Consider the following 18640-nt stretch of genomic DNA (forward strand, 5'->3'; position numbering starts at 1 on the left):
ACACCATGCTCATCCTCCTTCTGGACCTGTTCTCAGCCTTTGAGACAGTGGACTAATCCCTTGTGCTAGATTCTGTCATCATCTCTTGGCATCAGACTTGGCCCTTTCTTGGATCTCTTCATACCTCTCTCACACTACCTCCTCATCTCACCCCCTGTCTGTGTTCCCCCAAAATTTCAATTCTTAGACCTCTGCTCTTCTCCATCTACATTTTTGGCCTGGGACAGCTCATAGAGTCTCATTCCTTTGTGTCATTTATACACTGATGACACACAGATCTACCTCTTTCAAACCTATATCACCTCTTTACTAACTAGAATCCTACAATGGCTGTCTGCCATTTCATCCTTTCTCCACTTGATTCCTAAAACATGGATAAAAACAGAACTCATCTTTCCCCATCAATCTCACTCAAAACTCCCCTCCCAAACAGACGTATCCATCATAGTTTACTTACACCAGTCCAGCAAGCTCACTGCCTTGGGGTAACACTCAACTGTGCTCTGCCCTTCAAGCCACATGGCAGGTGCTGGAAAGTGCTTGGCTAACGCCAAGATATTTCCTGGATCCATACATTCCTTAACCAAGAATCTGCAAAAACACTAGTGCATGCCCTAATCTCCCACCTTGACTACTGCAACCTCCTGTTCTGTGTCTTCCCTCTTAACACTCTTACATCCCTTCAGTCTATCCTAAACTCTGTTGCCTGACAAAACCACCTATCCCCTACCCTCTCCACTTTTCCAATCCCTTCACATTACCCAAAGACTCCAGTTCAAAACCCTAACCATGACATATAAAGCCATCTACAACCTGTTTCCTTCATACATCTGTGGCCTAGTCTTGTTGCTTACCTGCACGCAATCTCCAAGCCTCACGAGATCTTGTTCTCACCTCCCATCTTATCTCACTTCCCACAATCGCATACAAGATTTCTCCCATGCCTCCCCCATACTCTGGAACGCTCTTACCCAACATGTCAGACTTTTGCCTAATGTGCAAACCTTCCAAAAAAAAAAAAAAAAAAAAAAAAAAAAAAAAGTACCTGAAGAGCCACCTCTTCCAGCAAGCCTACAACCTGCAGTAACCCTCAGTCTACTATGCCGCTGCAGGACTAGCTCTGTCCTCGCCTACTGTATCTTCACCCATCCCTTGTAGGCAGTGAGCCCTCATGGGCAGGGTCCTCTCCTCCTGTACCTTGTATTGTTCAGTAGTATTGTACTTTATTATAAATAGCCTTTTCACATGTAAAGTGCCATGGAATGAATGGTATGATAAATAATTTGTTGTAATGCCGTTTTAGGTTTTGCTATCCATTACTTATAAGATTGAGTTCCATAAGGGCCGTAATTGTGTGGAAAGTGATAATTTACTTGATTTTTATTATAAAGATATTGCGTCCATTAAAAATGGTTAAGTATTTTGGAGCGTCTTTATTCAAATAAAGTTAATTAAGGCTAAAGTATTAAATAAAATCTTACAGTTCCAGCAAAGACAAATGGGATTTACACACTTTTTTTTTTTTTTTAAACGCAGCTTAATCTGGCATTTCAAGAAATTATTGTTTTTCAGAGCCAATTTTCAGTGACCAATTTTCCCTAGAAGATTTGTATACATTTTTCATAACGACAAATATGCAGACAAAGTATGGGTTAAGTAAATTCAAAAGCCGTGTGCCTGTTCGAGTCAATACACAAAAAACACGCACGCAATATTTTGTTATTCACATTTATTAACTCACATTTGCGTACAAAAATAATTAAAAGACAAAACAAAAACAAAAATAACCCCCCACTATCAATGTCTTCGAGAACGGTTGTCATGCAGCAGGATAGGGGTTTGTATTTTCCATGGTGGCCATGTCAGCAGGAGATGGGGGAGGTGGAGGAGGGAGCAGTGTAATTGGAGATTGAAGACTAGAAGATAAAGTGATTTCCAAGTGACTGACGTATAACGGCTTCATGCGATCCAACCAACAGGGACGATTCTCAAAGTTTCCACCTTGACCAGTGTACCTCATTATCCTTTAAAGAAAGGAAAAAACAAAAAAAAAACAAAAAACAAACTGTATACAAACTGGTACTGTAGTCCACCCATTTTCCTTTGGTTACCTACCAATTATCCTGCACAGGTGCCAAAAATGGTACAGCATTTCCCAAGTGTGGTCCAAGTAGGATTTTGTAAGTACTGTAAAAGCACTGCTGATTCAGCGTTAAGCCTATAGACTGGTGACACATGGCGATTCTGAAGTCATTGCACGCTTAGCACCAACCTCAGAAGGTTCAGATTTGCAAAGCAACCACATACAAGTAATATAAAATTAGTTGTGATAGTGGAGTAAAATTACACTGTGTGGCCACAAGTTGCCTTGCGGCTTAAGACAAGGCATGCAGAACACGCTAAATATATGATGTGGGCACTACTGGAAACAGACACACAGACACACAGACACACAGACACACAGACACACAGACACACAGACACACAGACACACAGACACACAGACACACAGACACACAGACACACAGACACACAGACACACAGACACACAGACACACAGACACACAGACACACAGACACACAGACACACAGACACACAGACACACAGACACACAGACACACAGACACACAGACACACAGACACACAGACACACAGACACACAGACACACAGACACACAGACACACAGACACACAGACACACAGACACACAGACACACAGACACACAGACACACAGACACACAGACACACAGACACACAGACACACAGACACACAGACACACAGACACACAGACACACAGACACACAGACACACAGACACACAGACACACAGACACACAGACACACAGACACACAGACACACAGACACACAGACACACAGACACACAGACACACAGACACACAGACACACAGACACACAGACACACAGACACACAGACACACAGACACACAGACACACAGACACACAGACACACAGACACACAGACACACAGACACACAGACACACAGACACACAGACACACAGACACTTTGGCTGGAGTTAATCAGAAATATATCTTTCAGTAGTGCCCACATCATATATTTAGTGTGTTCTTCTTGGGATTGGCAACCAGTGTCTCCCAGCAGTGAGATACACATGGTCTTAAGGTCACAAGGCATATCTGATAATATCTCTATATATCATAAAAAGGTATAAACTTTGCATCAGCCAATGATCCAAGATTAGAATCTCCGTATGAGTAGTTACCTCTGGCGCATAGTAGAGCGTCGGCCCAGCATCATCATGGCACAGTCTCTATAAGATAGGGCATTCCTAGTAGTGCCAATTATATCCTGCACCCTCATCTGCAGCTCAGCCAAACTTCTGGAAATGCCAAGTTCCAGAGCCATTGCCTTACATGCTATATAATCTAGATATAAAAAAAAAATAAAAAAAAAAAAAAAAAAAAATCACAAATATTGTTCAAGAAAGTCTCATACCACACACCAAGATTAAAAGATAAATAAAAAGATGCGTTCCTTCTTCAGAAGGGACTTGAAGAAGGAAAGCCGAAACGCCAGCGTCTGGGAAGGCGTCACAACTTTGAGCTTGGTGTCTGGTGCCACTACCAGTCTGGTAATTACATCTTTTCAGCGTGTACCAATTGCACCAGCACCTAGACTGCGTTATTACTTTTTGATCACTGCTGCATGGTCAGGTGTTTGTGCCCTCCCTGTTTCCCAGCAATTCTACAGTGCTACTGTACCGCCCTGCTCTCGGCAGCCGAGCTGCTCAGATCCGGTCCTTCTGTGGGTGGCTCGGGGGTCTCCGGACCGGGGGGGGGTCTCGGTCACTAAGTGAAAAGGGGGGGGTGATGGGATGGTGGATGTAGGATGTATATGTACGGGCTGGGCCGTACGGAGTTCGTGATGCCACCCACGGTATGTGGCGATATTGGACACCACCGCTGCAGTTACGGGGCACCCGGGGGAGATGTTGTGCAGCAAGTTGTTAACCCCTCCGTGGGCAGGGATGGTGGCCCCAGGACCCGTTGGTGTTTTGGGGTTTGGCAGTGCAGGGAGAAGGGCGACCGCAGGGTGCTGATGTACTCACTATTAGAAAACACACAAGTCTCTGGTAAACCAAGGTGATTGTGGTCGGTGCCCGCAGCCGGCTGCGTTCAGGTTCCCCCACCCGGCTGGTGGTCTGTCTTTCTCCTGCACCTGTTTTAGAATGGTGGACTGCCTGTGCTTGCAACTTCAGGAGTCCGCTCCCAGCTGGTTGTCGCCTAAGGAGCCGTGGCGGTGGCCCGTTATCACCCTTGGTGGGCTGTTGCCTTCAAATCGGGACTTTGTGGCCAGGACTAGAGGTCCTGTCCCACCCAATCAGTTAACCAGTTCCAGTTGCTTCTGGACCTAGCTTCAGGGTCTGAGTACCCCCCTGTGTGCTCCGGTTTCCGAGTCGGTTCCCCGGGTCTGTACCGGCGGGCTACAACCCTGTCCCGGGTCCACCACGGTTCCACCGAGCAGTCTTCCCGGCTCCTGCAGACGGAGACTGCCGTCTGCCTCCTAGCCAAAGGAATCAGGGCTCCTACCCTGGTACCTGTCAGTTTGTCTCAGGCCCAGACACAGGCCTGACCTCCACTCTACTTGATCTCTACCACTGATCTGTCTGAACTGACTTTGCCCTGCCCCGAGCGGTCTAAGGCTGGAAACACATCTATGCGAGTAAAATCGGTCCGACTGGGCTGAAAAAAAACTCGGCTGATTTTAGTTCACGTTAGGTCCGAGTGCAACGCAAGTGCGATGCTTTTTCTGAATAATGATTTTACTAGCGTCTGTAATGCGTGTGTAATGCGAGTGTAATGCGTATTTTTTACTATGTCATCTGCCATTCAGCTCTGCTACATGGCCGCTGACAGCAGACACAGACAGCCATGCAGCAGAGCTTAATGGCAGCTGACAGCAGACACAGACAGAGCCGCACAATCAGAATGAACTCTGGTGAACTTCACCCGACTTCATTGTCATGCTGCGGCTCTGTCTGTGCCGCGTCCTGATTAGCTGTCACCCGTGAAGGACTCACCGGTGACCGCTAATCTCCTGAGTGACTGAAGTTAGCAGCCCTCTCTCATACTCACCGATCCCCGGCGCGGCGCTGCACGGCTTTCTCACAGCTCCGGCGGCTTTTACTATTTTGAAAAAGCCGGCCGCTCATTAAACAATCTCGTATTCCCTGCTTTCCCCGCCCACAGGCTCCTATGATTGGTTGCAGTGAGACACGCCCTCATGCTGAGTGACAGGTGTCTCACTGCAACCAATCACAGCAGCCGGTGGGCGGGTCTATACTGTGCAGTGAAATAATTAAAAAAATGGTTTTCGGTCCCCCCCCCAATTTTAATACCAGCCAGATAAAGCCATACGGCTGAAGGCTGGTATTCTCAGGATGGGGAGCTCCACGTTATGGGGAGCCCCCCAGCCTAACAATATCAGTCAGCAGCCGCCCAGAATTGCCTCATACATTAGATGCGACAGTTCTGGGACTGTACTCGGCTCTTCCCGATTTACCCTGGTGCGTTGGCAAATCGGGGTAATAAGGAGTTAATGGCAGCCCATAGCTGCCACTAAATCCTAGATTAATCATGTCAGGCGTCTGAGACACCCTCCATGATTAATCTGTAAGTTACAGTAAATAAACACACACACATGAAAAAAATAATTTATTAGAAATAAAAAACACAAACAAATTCCCTCATCACCAATTTAATAAGCCCCAAAAAGCCCTCCATGTCCGGCGTAATCCACGGACCTCCAGCGTCGCTTCCAGCATGAAGGTGACAGGAGCTGCAGCAGACACCGCCGCTCCGGTCACCTCCACACAGCAACTGAGGTGAGTATCGCGATCAGCTGAGCTGTCACTGAGGTTACCCACTGTCACTGGATCCAGCGGTGGCCGCGATTAACCTCAGTGACAGCTCAGCTGATCGCGCTACTCACCTCAGTTGCTGTGTGGAGGTGACCGGAGCGGCGGTGTCTGCTGCAGCTCCTGTCACCTTCATGCTGGAAGCGACGTTGGAGGTCCGTGGATTACGCCGGACATGGAGGGCTTTTTGGGGCTTATTAAATTGGTGATGAGGGAATTTGTTTGTGTTTTTTATTTCTAATAAATTATTTTTTTTCGTGTGTGTGTGTGTGTGTGTGTGTGTGTGTGTGTGTGTGTGTGTGTGTGTGTGTGTGTGTGTGTGTGTGTGTGTGTGTGTGTGTGTGTGTGTGTGTGTGTGTGTGTGTGTGTGTGTGTGTGTGTGTGTGTGTGTGTGTGTGTGTGTATTTACTGTAACTTACAGATTAATCATGGAGGGTGTCTCAGACGCCTGACATGATTAATCTAGGATTTAGTGGCAGCTATGGGCTGCCATTAACTCATTACCCCGATTTGCCAACGCACCAGGGTAAAAATCGGGAAGAGCCGGGTACAGTCCCAGAACTGTCGCATATAATGTATGCGGCAATTCTGGGCGGCTGCTGACTGATATTGTTAGGCTGGGGGGCTCCCCATCCTGAGAATACCAGCCTTCAGCCGTATGGCTTTATCTGGCTGGTATTAAAATTGGGGGGGGACCGAAAACCATTTTTTTTTAATTATTTATTTCACTGCACAGTATAGACCCGCCCACCGGCTGCTGTGATTGGTTGCAGTGAGACACCTGTCACTCAGCGTGAGGGCGTGTCTCACTGCAACCAATCATAGGCGCCTGTGGGCGGGGAAAGCAGGGAATACGAGATTGTTTAATGAGCGGCCGGCTTTTTCAAAATAGTAAAAGCCGCCGCAGCAGTGTGAATGCCGTGCAGCGCCGCGCTGGAGATCGGGGAACGGTGAGTATGAGAGAGGAGGGGAAAATGACCGACAGACTGTGAGAGAGGGACAGAGATAGCGACGGACCGACAGAGAGAATAGAGACCGAGAGGGAGAGACCGATTGACAGAATAGTGATTGACAGACATTGGGAGACATCGCTCGTTTCCAGTGTTTTAGGAAACATGCGAGAAATGTATTTAGAAAATCGGATGTCACTAGGATGGTGTGAGTGCCGTCCCGTGACATCCGATTTTTTACACGCTCCCATAGACTTGCATTGGAGAGACTCGCAGTAGAAACTCGCAAAAAAGCAGCATGCTGCGATTTTTCTCTCAGTCCGACTTGGACTGAGGGAAAAAAAAAAAAAAAAAAAAGAAAAAAAAAAAAAAAAAAATCGCAGATGAGAGCTGAATCATTCACTAACATGTGTCCAATTCCAATGCGAGATTTTCTCGCATTGCTCTACTGCGAGAAACTCGCAAGTGAGAAGCTGCCCTAAAACTCCTCGGTGGGCGTCTTCCAACCACCTGATTCCGCCCCCTGGTGTGTATCAAGCCCTTAGGGGGGTGACTAGGGTTTTAAGGATGGCTGTGTGTTACCTGTGGGGGAAAGGTGTAATGCGGGGCCCTATTTGTGACTACCTGGCCCGGCCAGGGAGTCACACTACTTATTATGGCAGCACATACATCTGACAAGTAACAGTATTATACATGGTTAATTTAACCCTTTTATGTGATCTACTTGTCTCCTAGCAATTTTGCAGTAATACCCATTATGGCAGCACATACAAATGACAAGTAACACTTATTTATGGTTTATTAACCCTTTATTGCACACGTTACTTTTTTTCCCCCTCCTTCTATGGTGGTATAATGAATCATTGTTGATCTTATACTGTTTATGTGGCGCCCCTGACCTGGTCAGGCACCACTGAGTACGGCACCCATGCTGGGGACAGTACAATACAGGTAATCCAGAAGGCTGACCGGGGTGTGGTACACAGGCGCATAGTGATCAGGTCTCACACATGTACCCATGAGAGGACCCCTGGGGATCCCAGGAGGGGGAAAAGCCTTCACCTCCACTGGAATAGTGGAGGGGGCCAAAAGCCTCCATCTCCTCTCAAGGGGTGTGGTAAGAGAGTCTGGTTGCTAGGTGGCGTAGGCAGGCACAAAAGGAAAAGGAGGAGTAAACAGTCTAGAGTCTGCAGCAGAGTGTGGAGGAGTGAGGAGCAGGAAAGTGAAGCTCTGACAGGAGCAGCAGTGAAGGTCCCAGATGTGAGCTGGTTCAGAGCAGAGTCCAGGGAGCTCCGAGGAGAGCTGACCCCTTCCCCTGGGCTGCTGTAGTCTGACAGCGTCCGCGCAGTGGCTACCGACGGGGGAGAACGGTCAACTAGGAGTGCTACCCGAAACCCATCTCAGCTAGAGAGAGAGCGCGGAGTGGGAAGTAAGGAGACTGCTGGAGAGTACCAGGCCCAAACGGGCGGCAGATCCCGAAGCGGAGATAGATCCAGCTTTCTTTTGCTAAACCTGCCGGTGTGGGGCTCTCAAAGCCCACGCCACAACACCACAAAAGCCGCAGCCACGTAGCCACAGTTAGGGCCCATAGGTCACAGGAGGCAAGCAGCTGGAGTGGCCTGGCCCAGGCGACAAGCAAACGGCAAACGAAGGGGAGAGAGGCTGCAGCATCTTCCCTGGGTGACCCCCATAGGGACTCAAAGTCGGGGTTACCCCAAACCACCAAGGGCTAAGGAAGGCGAGTTAGTAGTCACCCTCACAAGTCAGCCTGAAGGACACCTGGTTCCCACTTGGTTCATCCCAGCTACGCCCGGGTTACTCACCCTATCAACTGTGAGTAAAAAAACCCTGAAAGACATCCTGCCTGTGTTGAGTCATTCTGCGCCTTGTGGTACTACGCACCTACACAGGGCCCTGGGGCTTGCCTCACTCTCAGGAGGCTATTCCAACTAACTGCACATATCATCAGCCCCAGGCGTCCCTTAATCTGCAGTGGCGGTCCCCACTGACCGCAATACTGAGAGTGGCGTCACGACAAGAAGAAGATCTCCTACCTGTGACCAGATCCAGCTGAGTGGAGTCCCTGAAGGTAATGCACCGACACAACACCTGTGGGGCTTCACATTTATACATATTTGCTCAGGTTGTGACGCTATAGTTGGTGTCTCATGTGACTATTTATTGGTTTTTAATATAATAAAGTTTGGAATTATTATAGACGTTTGTTCGTTTTTTTTCTTTTGTTCTCTATTCAGTTATGTAGGAATGGTCAAAAGGGGGAACAATAGTATCTATATGGCTATACACTTGTACAAGCAAATACTAGCACTAAAGGTGTTAAGGTGGAATATGCAATAATAGGCGCAAACAACGAGCAATATAAACAATAAAATATTATACACATATAATGGCGTTAAGAAATACTTAAAAAAAAAACAACTTAGCAAATAATTTACAACAATGGGATATACATGCAGAAATATGAAATAGAGAAATATAATATAAATACACGCATGTCCTTAATATACCAAGTGACTATGCATAACCAATGTCAGTGCAACATGCATCATACATTACTTGTATAGAGACATGTGGATCAGGGTATAAAACAAAATGCCTGCCTATAGTAATGATCTATCATACCAATAAGTGCCTAGTGCCATATAAGATCTTTTCCCTGAAGAAGGAGGCAGTTGTGGTCTCCGAAACGCGTAGGAATGAAATGAAATAAAAGAATTGTGTGTTCAACACTGATATTCGTGGTCTTCAAGCGCGGTGTTAAACCTGTTTTCCTCCAGTTCCGAATTTGATGTCTCGCTTGTACAACAGGGCTGCTGCTGGACCATTTTAGCACTCGCTCATGCCACTAAAGGGGTTGTGACTGGCACAACCCGATCAGGTGAGTGCACCATTTCCTTATACCTTTTACCCAGTAAATCGGGTAATACCCTATTGCGCCTTTTCTCTCCTAATTTAGTGCCATATAAGAACAGGATTATAAACAATAAACAGGATTATAGTAAGTGTAAACATGAACCCATACCAGAAAGTCCTTGCATAGTGCAATGGCGTCAGTACTAATGCACGTTTCGCCGCTTCCTTCTTCAGGCATGCGCTGAAATGTGTTATATGGCACTAGATCTTCTGATAGGTGGTAGATCATTACAATAGTTATGCACATTGTGTTTTATACCCTGATCCACAGGTCTCTATACAAGTAATGTATGATCCTTGTTGCACTGACATTGGTTTTTATACCACTTCGTATATTATGAATATGGATGTGTTTATATATTACATCTTTGTGAACTTACGGCCCATTCTTGTAAATTATTTGCACTGCATAGCACATACTATATTGCCTGTATTTATTATTATGTTGTCCCTTTGCCCAAAATCACAAACACACAATTATTTTTAGGTTTATAGCCAGTCATGTAAGGAGTAGGATTTACCTAGAGGACTTACCTATTTCTCCATCACTGGTAGGGTCATGTCTCAAGAATGCACCTGAAAAAGACAAAAATGGATCTTAGCCTCAGCAAGAGAACAGTGGGCTCCTACTATACATGATTCAAACAATATGGAGGGCAGTATAGCTTAGGTATCCATGGTTACAACCACGAGCAACTGTCACTATATGAGTGGACGTAACCATGGCTACCCAATCTACTGTAATGCCCTGCACACGAGGTAACAGACATTGCAATTTAATAACTTAACTACATTTCAAATTGGAGGTATGTGATTAATATTTACACCTACTACATATTTGGATATGGTCTTGGAGATGGGAATACCACTTTGCTTTTCACATTTCAAGGAGCACAGAAATTCAGATTACAGTTCTATCCTATAACCTTAAATACTCACTCGCTTATTATATAGTTTGACCCACAGAAAGCTAATAGATACTCACGTTTCAGTTTTTCTAGCTTGACGTCCAAGTTGGAAATATCTCGAAATGGTTCATCTTCTAGATACTCCTGTTTTGGATAAGAAATCGCTGAGTTATCTTTTGTCTTATCAAAAGCAAACCTCATAGGTGTTTTTTAATTGCATTGTGTAATTTGCGCCATTGTACGCACAGGGAGGGCACCTTCTGCTGCATACTGCAGGGTCTGGGGAGCCATTATGGTCAATAGTGTCACCATTCCTGGGTTAGAAGATAAATGTCTGGAGGAGACAAAGGCGCAGATGACGTCTTATCCTGGTGGAACCAGAATAAAAATGGCATGGAAGACATTCCCCTGGGAGAGTTGTGAGGGTCACAACTACCATGAAAGCATGACAGATCACCACGTTGGCTGCCGCAGACCAAGAGGATGAATCTGTATATGTAGGGGAAAGGATTAACCTGCGCTGCGGTGTGGATAGAAGAAAAATACTCTGGAGAAATAATCTTTGTGATATTATTCAATGCGTTTCAAAGTCTAAACAACTCCTACTTCAGAAATCAAAATCACTGGTGTACAACGCGTTGAGTAATATCACAGATTACTTAACCCTTTCCTCTATGTATACCGGGGTAAAAGATACTGCAGGTCGAGGAGACGTCATGTGGGAAAATGTCACTTGGTGCCTTGCGGCAGATATTTTTGCTCAATGGTTACAAAATCTGGCAAGAAATACTCAGGCAACATGTGCCTCATACACTGCACCTAAAAGGAAATATTTCCATATGCACACAGTTCATTTGTGGGGGCGGAAGTCCAGCTGGGCAGAGGAGGACAGATCATGGGTTTAACCATGAAGGGGTCCAGGAAGTAAGGGGGGGGGGGGGATTGTGCATACCTCTAAGTTATTGGACTATAAGGGCCAGTATTGTTCTTGCACAGGGGGTCCCTCTTCTGTCTGTGTCCACCGGTGTGACAGGGCATGTTCCCTTGGTGTTAGAAGTAAAGGTGGTACCACTGGCATGAGCAGTAAGGCCTTAAATGAAGCTTTGATAATAAATGGGGTATATATTACACACACACACACACAGTTTTCTACAATAGTGCATGGTATAGCAGAATTAAGTCTCCACAACACCGCAGTGTCAGGGGAGTGCATGCTCCAAAACTATCAATGTAGGTGCCTTAGGCAGCAAACAGACAAATTGTAGCTCATATTTTATTTTTTTAATCAGTCATCATAGTGCGGCCATAGACTATTTTGCACAGAATCTGGCTCCAATAATCTAGCTTTGCTTTGGTAGGAAAGCAGAATTGTAAAGGTGCAAGAATTGGCACTACTACTCATCATGTGTCACATGCACTTCATGTTCTAAAGCCATTTCAATTAAAGGAGCAAAGTGGAATACCGTCGTGCAAGTGGAGGGATACTGACCTGGTTTGTGTGATCAATATGAAATTCTAACTTCGTTCGTCTTTGTATCTGTTTCCCTGCAAAAAAATACAAGGTGAAGTGATCTCAACTGTAAGGCTAAGGACACACAGCAAGTAAAATGGTGCAAGTGGAATGCGATAAAAAACAAAAAACAAAAAAAAAACACCAAACCCCAAAAACCATTCCTTTCAGACCAATGTTACTCTATGGGGCCGCTCCCATGAGCCGTTATTTTTCTCAGCCCTAACCAGAGAGAAAACAATCACAGCATGATGCGGGTGGAGTTTGATTCGTTTTCTTTCACACCAATACAAGTCTATAGGTGCAAGCGAAACATTGCAATGCGCTCGCATTACACTGGAGTGCGGTGTGATATACGCATCAGCTGAAGGAGAATATGAGGAGATTAGTCCCTCCCTCCTCTCTGCAGCTGTGCTCCGATCACAGAATCACATCACAGTATAATGACACTTGGCTTGAGGCCCCATCACACACAACGAGATTGTTGCCGAGTCACAGATTCTGTGACGCAGTAACGATCTCGCCAGCGATCTAGTCATGTGTGACACCTACCAGCGATCAGGCCCCTGCTGGGAGATCGCTAGTTGTTGCCAAATAGTCCGGACCATTTTCTTCAAAGATGATGTCCTGCTGAGCAATACGCATCGCTGTGTTTGACACCTACCAACGACCTCCTAACACTGTCCCAACGCTTGCCGAGATTGTTATACAGGTTGCTTATCATTACTGCGTCGTTGGTTAGGCCTGACTATGACATCTCAGCAGCGACTTACCAGCGATCCTTATCAGGTCGTATCGTTGTCAGGATCGCTGGTAAGTCGTTGTGTGTGACTGGACCTTTACACTCACAGCAGAGCGGGAGTCATTAGCATAACACATCAGATGCTAAATGCCAGTGTGTGTCTTGAGCCTAAGATACTAGGTAGCAGAAATAGAAAAAGGAGCTTTACACTTTGGGATATTTCTAGTATCTAATTCATGTATCCACCCATCAAAAAAACTGGGAAAATAAAGATATGAGTGATATTGTTAAAAAAAAAAAAATATGTGCTCATACACTTGAGAATAGTAAAACAGATCACAGATATTGCCTCTCTGGAGAATTGCTCTATACACAGGACTACCAACTGAGTCTATATGGTTTCTTGCTACTAGGATCAGTACATAATATTAATTCCTTACAGGAGACGTGAACCCAATTATCAATTAATGCAAAAAAAAAAAATAATATAAAAAAAACCCCACAAATATATATACACGTGTGTGTGTGTGTGTGTGTGTGTGTGTGTGTGTGTGTGTGTGTGTGTGTGTGTACACACACCTATATATAATGTATGTACACACACGAAAGAGATAGATAGATTATATATATATATATATATATATATATATATATATATATATATATATATATATATTATATATTATTTTTTCTTCATCAGCTGTAATCCAAATAGAACATGAAGAGCACCCTGGGCCCATCACAAAACTTTAAAGGCAAAAAGCACACCATCTTTTTTTGTATACAGGAGGAACTAAAACAAAAATTAAGAGACTTGTTTCAATTATCTCCGTCTCTCCTTTAACTTATGGTCAAAAACCAGGTACAAACAAGAACCTAAAAATAAGGGGACGCAGATTTGAATGAGGCCTTAAGTTGAAATCCTTTCTTTAAAGCTTTAAAAAGGCAGTAGGAGCAGAGAATAAAACAGAGAATGGAGAATGAAGGAGACACGCTCACAAGTTTCCGGCCTAAACCTGCAGACAATACTGGCAGAAGTGTCTCAGGTAATAAAACCAAAACCCTAAAATCTGTAGAAAGACTTGAAGAAACGCTTCCATTCTAGAAATGCTCAACATGTCTCACCCAAATCCATTGTGATCGCCCTGCTCTACAGTGAGCTGAGCCCTTTCCACCAGGATATAAGTAATGAGTTACACCTGGAGGAGGAGGAATTAATTAAAGTTTTCCCTAAGCTGTGTGACACATAGGGGTTAATGTGAGCAGTCTAGGCTGTGTGCACACAGTGCATTTTTTGATGAGTTTTTCATGTGTTTTATGGTGCTGTTTTGTCACAAATCTGCATGTCTATCCTGATGCCAGCAAAGTCAGTGAGAATTCTTAAGTGTTGTGCAAATGTTGCTTATTTTTTCCTTGCAGATTTGGTGCAGAAAATAATCTGCAGCATGTCAATTCTTTCAGTGTTTTTGCCTTTGTTTTTCAGCCCCTCCACCCATTGACTTCATTATGAAAAAACGCAAGTTTTTGGTACGTTTTTCTGCCAGAAATTGCAGATTTGGTGCAGAAAACTTCTACATGAAATACTCAGCGTGTGCACATAGCATAAATATCTTTGTGGTCAAATAAAACGTTTAGGAAAATGTTGTGCCATCACTGTTACCTGTTGTAAAAGCAAATATAATTTGTCCAATTCATTATTCCATTTGCGCCTGTTTCTTGTTGTGTTTACATTTTTTTTTTTTTTTTTTTTTTTTTACGCCTACTGTATGCACCAAATTCATCTTTCAATTTGTGCCTTTTTGGACATATACTTCATATATGTTCTCCTGTATTTTTTTTTTTGTTTCATTTTAGTTTAGCATTATGGGGGTAGTTTAGGGTTTTTCGGACGTTAACATTGGCGAGTTTTTGAGAAGTGTACTCCAACTGTATTCTATTCCATCCCTATTCCCTCCTCTTTCCCGCAATTGATTCTGTTACACCAAGCATTTAGGTATAATTTTTGCAATATTTTGCAAAACATGAGTTTTTGGTCTAAAGGGTTGTTTATATATATATATATATATATATATATATATATATATATATATATATATATATATATATATATATATAAAACAAAAAAAAACAAAAACCTTTTCTTTTTTTAATGTCCCGAATTCATGAACCAGGCTCATCATTTTGGATGTCTCCTTTAGGGTATGTGCGCACGTTGCTTTTTACCTGCTTTTTACCTGCTTTTTTGCTGCTTTTTCTTCTGCGCTGTTTAATGCCAAAATGGATGTGTTCTTCTATTCAAGCAAAGTCTATGGGAATTTGGGTTTCTTGTTCACACTATGTTGTTCAAAATGCTGCCTTTTTGTGGCAGAACTTTGGTCAAAAACTCAGCTTTGCAGTGCAAATCCCAAATGGCAAAAACAATTGACATGTTGCTTCTTTGAAAAGCTGAGTTTTTGACCAAAGTTCTGCCTCAAAAAGGCAGCATTTTGAACAACATAGTGTGAACAAGAAACCCAAATTCCCATAGACTTTGCTTGAATAGAAGAACACATCCATTTTGGCATTAAACAGCGCAGAAGAAAAAGCAGCAAAAAAGCAGGTAAAAAGCAGGTAAAAAGCAACGTGCGCACATACCCTCAGGTACGAGTTGAACGCTTTGGAGCCTATAAATCTGGGGACTAGGAAGGTAGATTCATGTGCGAACACAGAGCTCATGCCTCTTACTTTTGTATCTGATATATTACTCATTTGCGTATTGTGGTGCATTAGTCACTTTTCCTATGATCATACTTTACTGTAGTGCATATTGGCGTTTTTTGTTTTCTTAAAGGGGAAAATCTTCTGGAAAATTACTTGAGTTCCCCATTGACTTCCATTATACTCAATACTCAAGCCTGTCCAAGCGTCCAATTGTTATGACTACTGAGCACTTGAGCATGGTCCTCCTCGCTTGTCACACATCTAAATACATTTCTTCAGGGGTCTAGTTTCCAAAATGGGGTCACTTGTGGGGGGTTTCCACTGTTTAAGTAGATCAGGGGCTCTGAAAATGTCACATGGCATCCGCTATGTATTATAGACAATTTTGCACTCCAAAAGTCTAATGGCGCTCCTTCCCTTCCAAACCCTGCAGTGTGCCCAAACAGTAGTTTTCCACCATATGTGGGGTACCCTGTACTCAGGAGAAATTACACAACAAATTGTATTGTGCATTTTCTCCTGTTACTCTTGTGAAAATGCAAAATTTTGGGCTACAGTAACATTTTTTTGGAAAAAGTATACTTTTCATTTTTTCCTTTCACGTTGCCTTAGTTCATGTGAAGCATCTAAAGGGTTAATAAACTTGATTATGGATTTGAACACTTTGAGGGGTGCAGTTTTTAGAATGATGTCATCATTGGGTATTTTTTGTCACCTAGGCCTCTGAAAGTCACTTCAAATGTGATGTGGTCCCTAAAAAAAATTAGCATCGGATGCCATACGCCAATGTGTCTGCAGCCTAAAGGGGAAAAAAGCTCAACAGACTAAGGCCCCTTTCACACGTCAGTGATTCTGGTACGTTTGTGCTTTTTTTTCTACATACCAGAATCACTGACATACACAGACCCATTATAATGAATGGGTCTGCTCACACGTCAGTGATTTTTCACTGCACGTGTCTCCGTGCGGCGTACCCGCGTGTGCGTGATTGCTGCACGGAGACATGTCCATTTTTTTCTGGCATCACTGATGTTCCACGGACCACACAGTGGTGTGGTCTGTGAAACACGTGCCAGAAAAAAACGAAATCATTTTTACTCACCAGGCGTCCAGCGATGTCCTCTGCAGCCCGTGCAGCTTGCAGCTTCTGAGCCGGCTCATTATTGTCACGCATATTCATTATGCGCGACACAGCCGACCCGGAAGCAGCTGCTGCGGGGGTCACCGCCGGCCGGATGCTGCACCGCGGGAGCGATCAGCACCATGGAGAGCGGGAGCAGGTGAGTTGTTTTCTAAGTGCAATCACGGGCCACGGAGAACGGAGCCCGGATTGCACTTAGACAACCCACGTGTGCCGTGAATCACGGCACACGCAGGGACATGTACGTGTTTTACACGCCAGTGAAAAACGTCACTGTTTTTCACTGACGTGTGAAACGGGCCTAAATATATGACTAACAAAGTGATTTTAGAATAGAAATGGTGAGACAGAGCCTATCAAAAGGTTTTTTTTGTTTTTTTTTCAGGCAGACAAGCTCCAAAAAACTGTTCCCATATCGTTGCTAAATATACATACTGTATTTGATAACCATCTTTATTCTATTGGAGTTATTTCCAGTTGTCAAATCATTTGTGTGAATGAGGCAATAGAACTTTTCTTCCACTAGATGGCGCTGTTGTCTTGCTTTCTGTCCTCTACATTCACACACAGGAATCTCCAGATGCCAATATCCAGTAAATGCATGCGTTCAACTCAAATTCAACAGGGTCCAGTCACATGCAGTTTGCGTTTTTTGTCTCAAAACAAAAAAAAAAAAAATCGCTGATGTGAAACCAGCCTTGACTTGGTCAGTGCAGCCTGATTATCTACACTGTTTGCCTTGATCAGTGTTGTCCGATTATCTGTGCCGATGGACATGGTCAGTGCAGCCCAATTATCTACACTGTTGGACTTGGTCACTGCAGCCTGATTATCTATGCTGTAGGACTTGGTCAGCTCAATACGACTATCTACGCTGTAAAGGGTGCATTACACGCTGCGACATCTGTACCGATATATCGTCGGGGTCACGTCGTTAGTGACGCACATCCAGCACTGGTCGCTACATCGAGCATGTGACACCAAGGAGCAACGATTGCAAAATCGTTATAAAACGGTGATCGTTAACACGTCGCTACTTTCCTTAATATCGCTGCTGCAGGTACGATGTTGTTCGTCGTTCCTGCAGCATCACACATCGCTATGTGTGACACCGCAGGAGCGACGAACATCTCCTTACCTGCGTCTACCGGCAATGCGGAAGGAAGGAGGTGGGTGGGATGTTACATCCCGCTCATCTCAGCCCCTCCGCTTCTATTGGCCGGCCGCTTAGTGACGTCGCTGTGACGCCGAACGCACCTCCCCCTTGAGGGAGGGATTGTTCGGCGGTCACAGCAACGTCGCTGACAAGGTATGTGCGTGTGACGCTGCCGTAGCGATAATGTTCGCTACGGCAGTGAGCACCAAATGTCACACGAACGATGGGGGCGGGTGCTATAGCTAGCGATGTCGCAGCGTGTAAAGCACCCTTTAGGCTATGTGCGCAAGTTGCATCTTTGTGGTGACCACAAAAATTCACGTTTTTTGGCCCCCAAGAAACACACCTGTGGCAAAAACGCTACATCTGAAGCTCCCAGTGACTGCCCGTTATGAGCTCCACGCAGCGACTGAAGTGAGCCACGCAATCAGCGGTGACATCACTCAGGTGATTTGCAGTCACAGGTGGAGGAGTCCAGCTGTGGCAGAGGCTAACCTGAGTGACGTCACCGCTGATCGCGCAGCTCACTTCAGTCGCTGCGTGGAGCTCACAGCGGGCAGCCATGTTCTATGGTGCTTGCTGTGAGATTTAGCAGTGGTGGAAGCGTTGTGGAACCTTGTGAGGATTACATCGGACCTGCAGGGTTGTTTTAGGGGTTAATAAAGTGGTGAAAGAGAGCTTTTTTGTCTTTTAATTCA

The 18640-nt window shown here is 44.6% G+C and overlaps 1 protein-coding gene across 1 annotated transcript; it reads right to left on the reverse strand.

Annotated features, from left to right (window-relative positions):
• Positions 1-1749: 1749 nt before the first annotated feature.
• On the reverse strand, positions 1750-14080 carry LOC142250066 (allograft inflammatory factor 1-like). The gene is made up of 6 exons (XM_075322124.1): positions 14071-14080; positions 12183-12238; positions 10771-10837; positions 10320-10361; positions 3247-3409; positions 1750-2024 (listed from the first exon to the last, which is right to left on the reverse strand). The coding sequence occupies exons 1-6, from the start codon at positions 14078-14080 to the stop codon at positions 1820-1822; spliced, it is 543 nt and encodes a 180-aa protein (XP_075178239.1). The 3' UTR covers positions 1750-1819.
• Between the last annotated feature and the right edge of the window lie 4560 nt (positions 14081-18640).

Source organism: Anomaloglossus baeobatrachus, chromosome 8, assembly GCF_048569485.1.
Source record: "Anomaloglossus baeobatrachus isolate aAnoBae1 chromosome 8, aAnoBae1.hap1, whole genome shotgun sequence".
NCBI classification, from domain to species: domain Eukaryota; kingdom Metazoa; phylum Chordata; class Amphibia; order Anura; family Aromobatidae; genus Anomaloglossus; species Anomaloglossus baeobatrachus.

Coding starts and splice junctions, on each gene's coding strand:
- LOC142250066 (XM_075322124.1), bottom strand. Junction 10,838..12,182: donor ATATTGATCACACAAACCAG/GTCAGTATCCCT, acceptor TATCCAAAACAG/GAGTATCTAGAAGATGAACC. Junction 10,362..10,770: donor CAAGCTAGAAAAACTGAAAC/GTGAGTATCTAT, acceptor TGTCTTTTTCAG/GTGCATTCTTGAGACATGAC.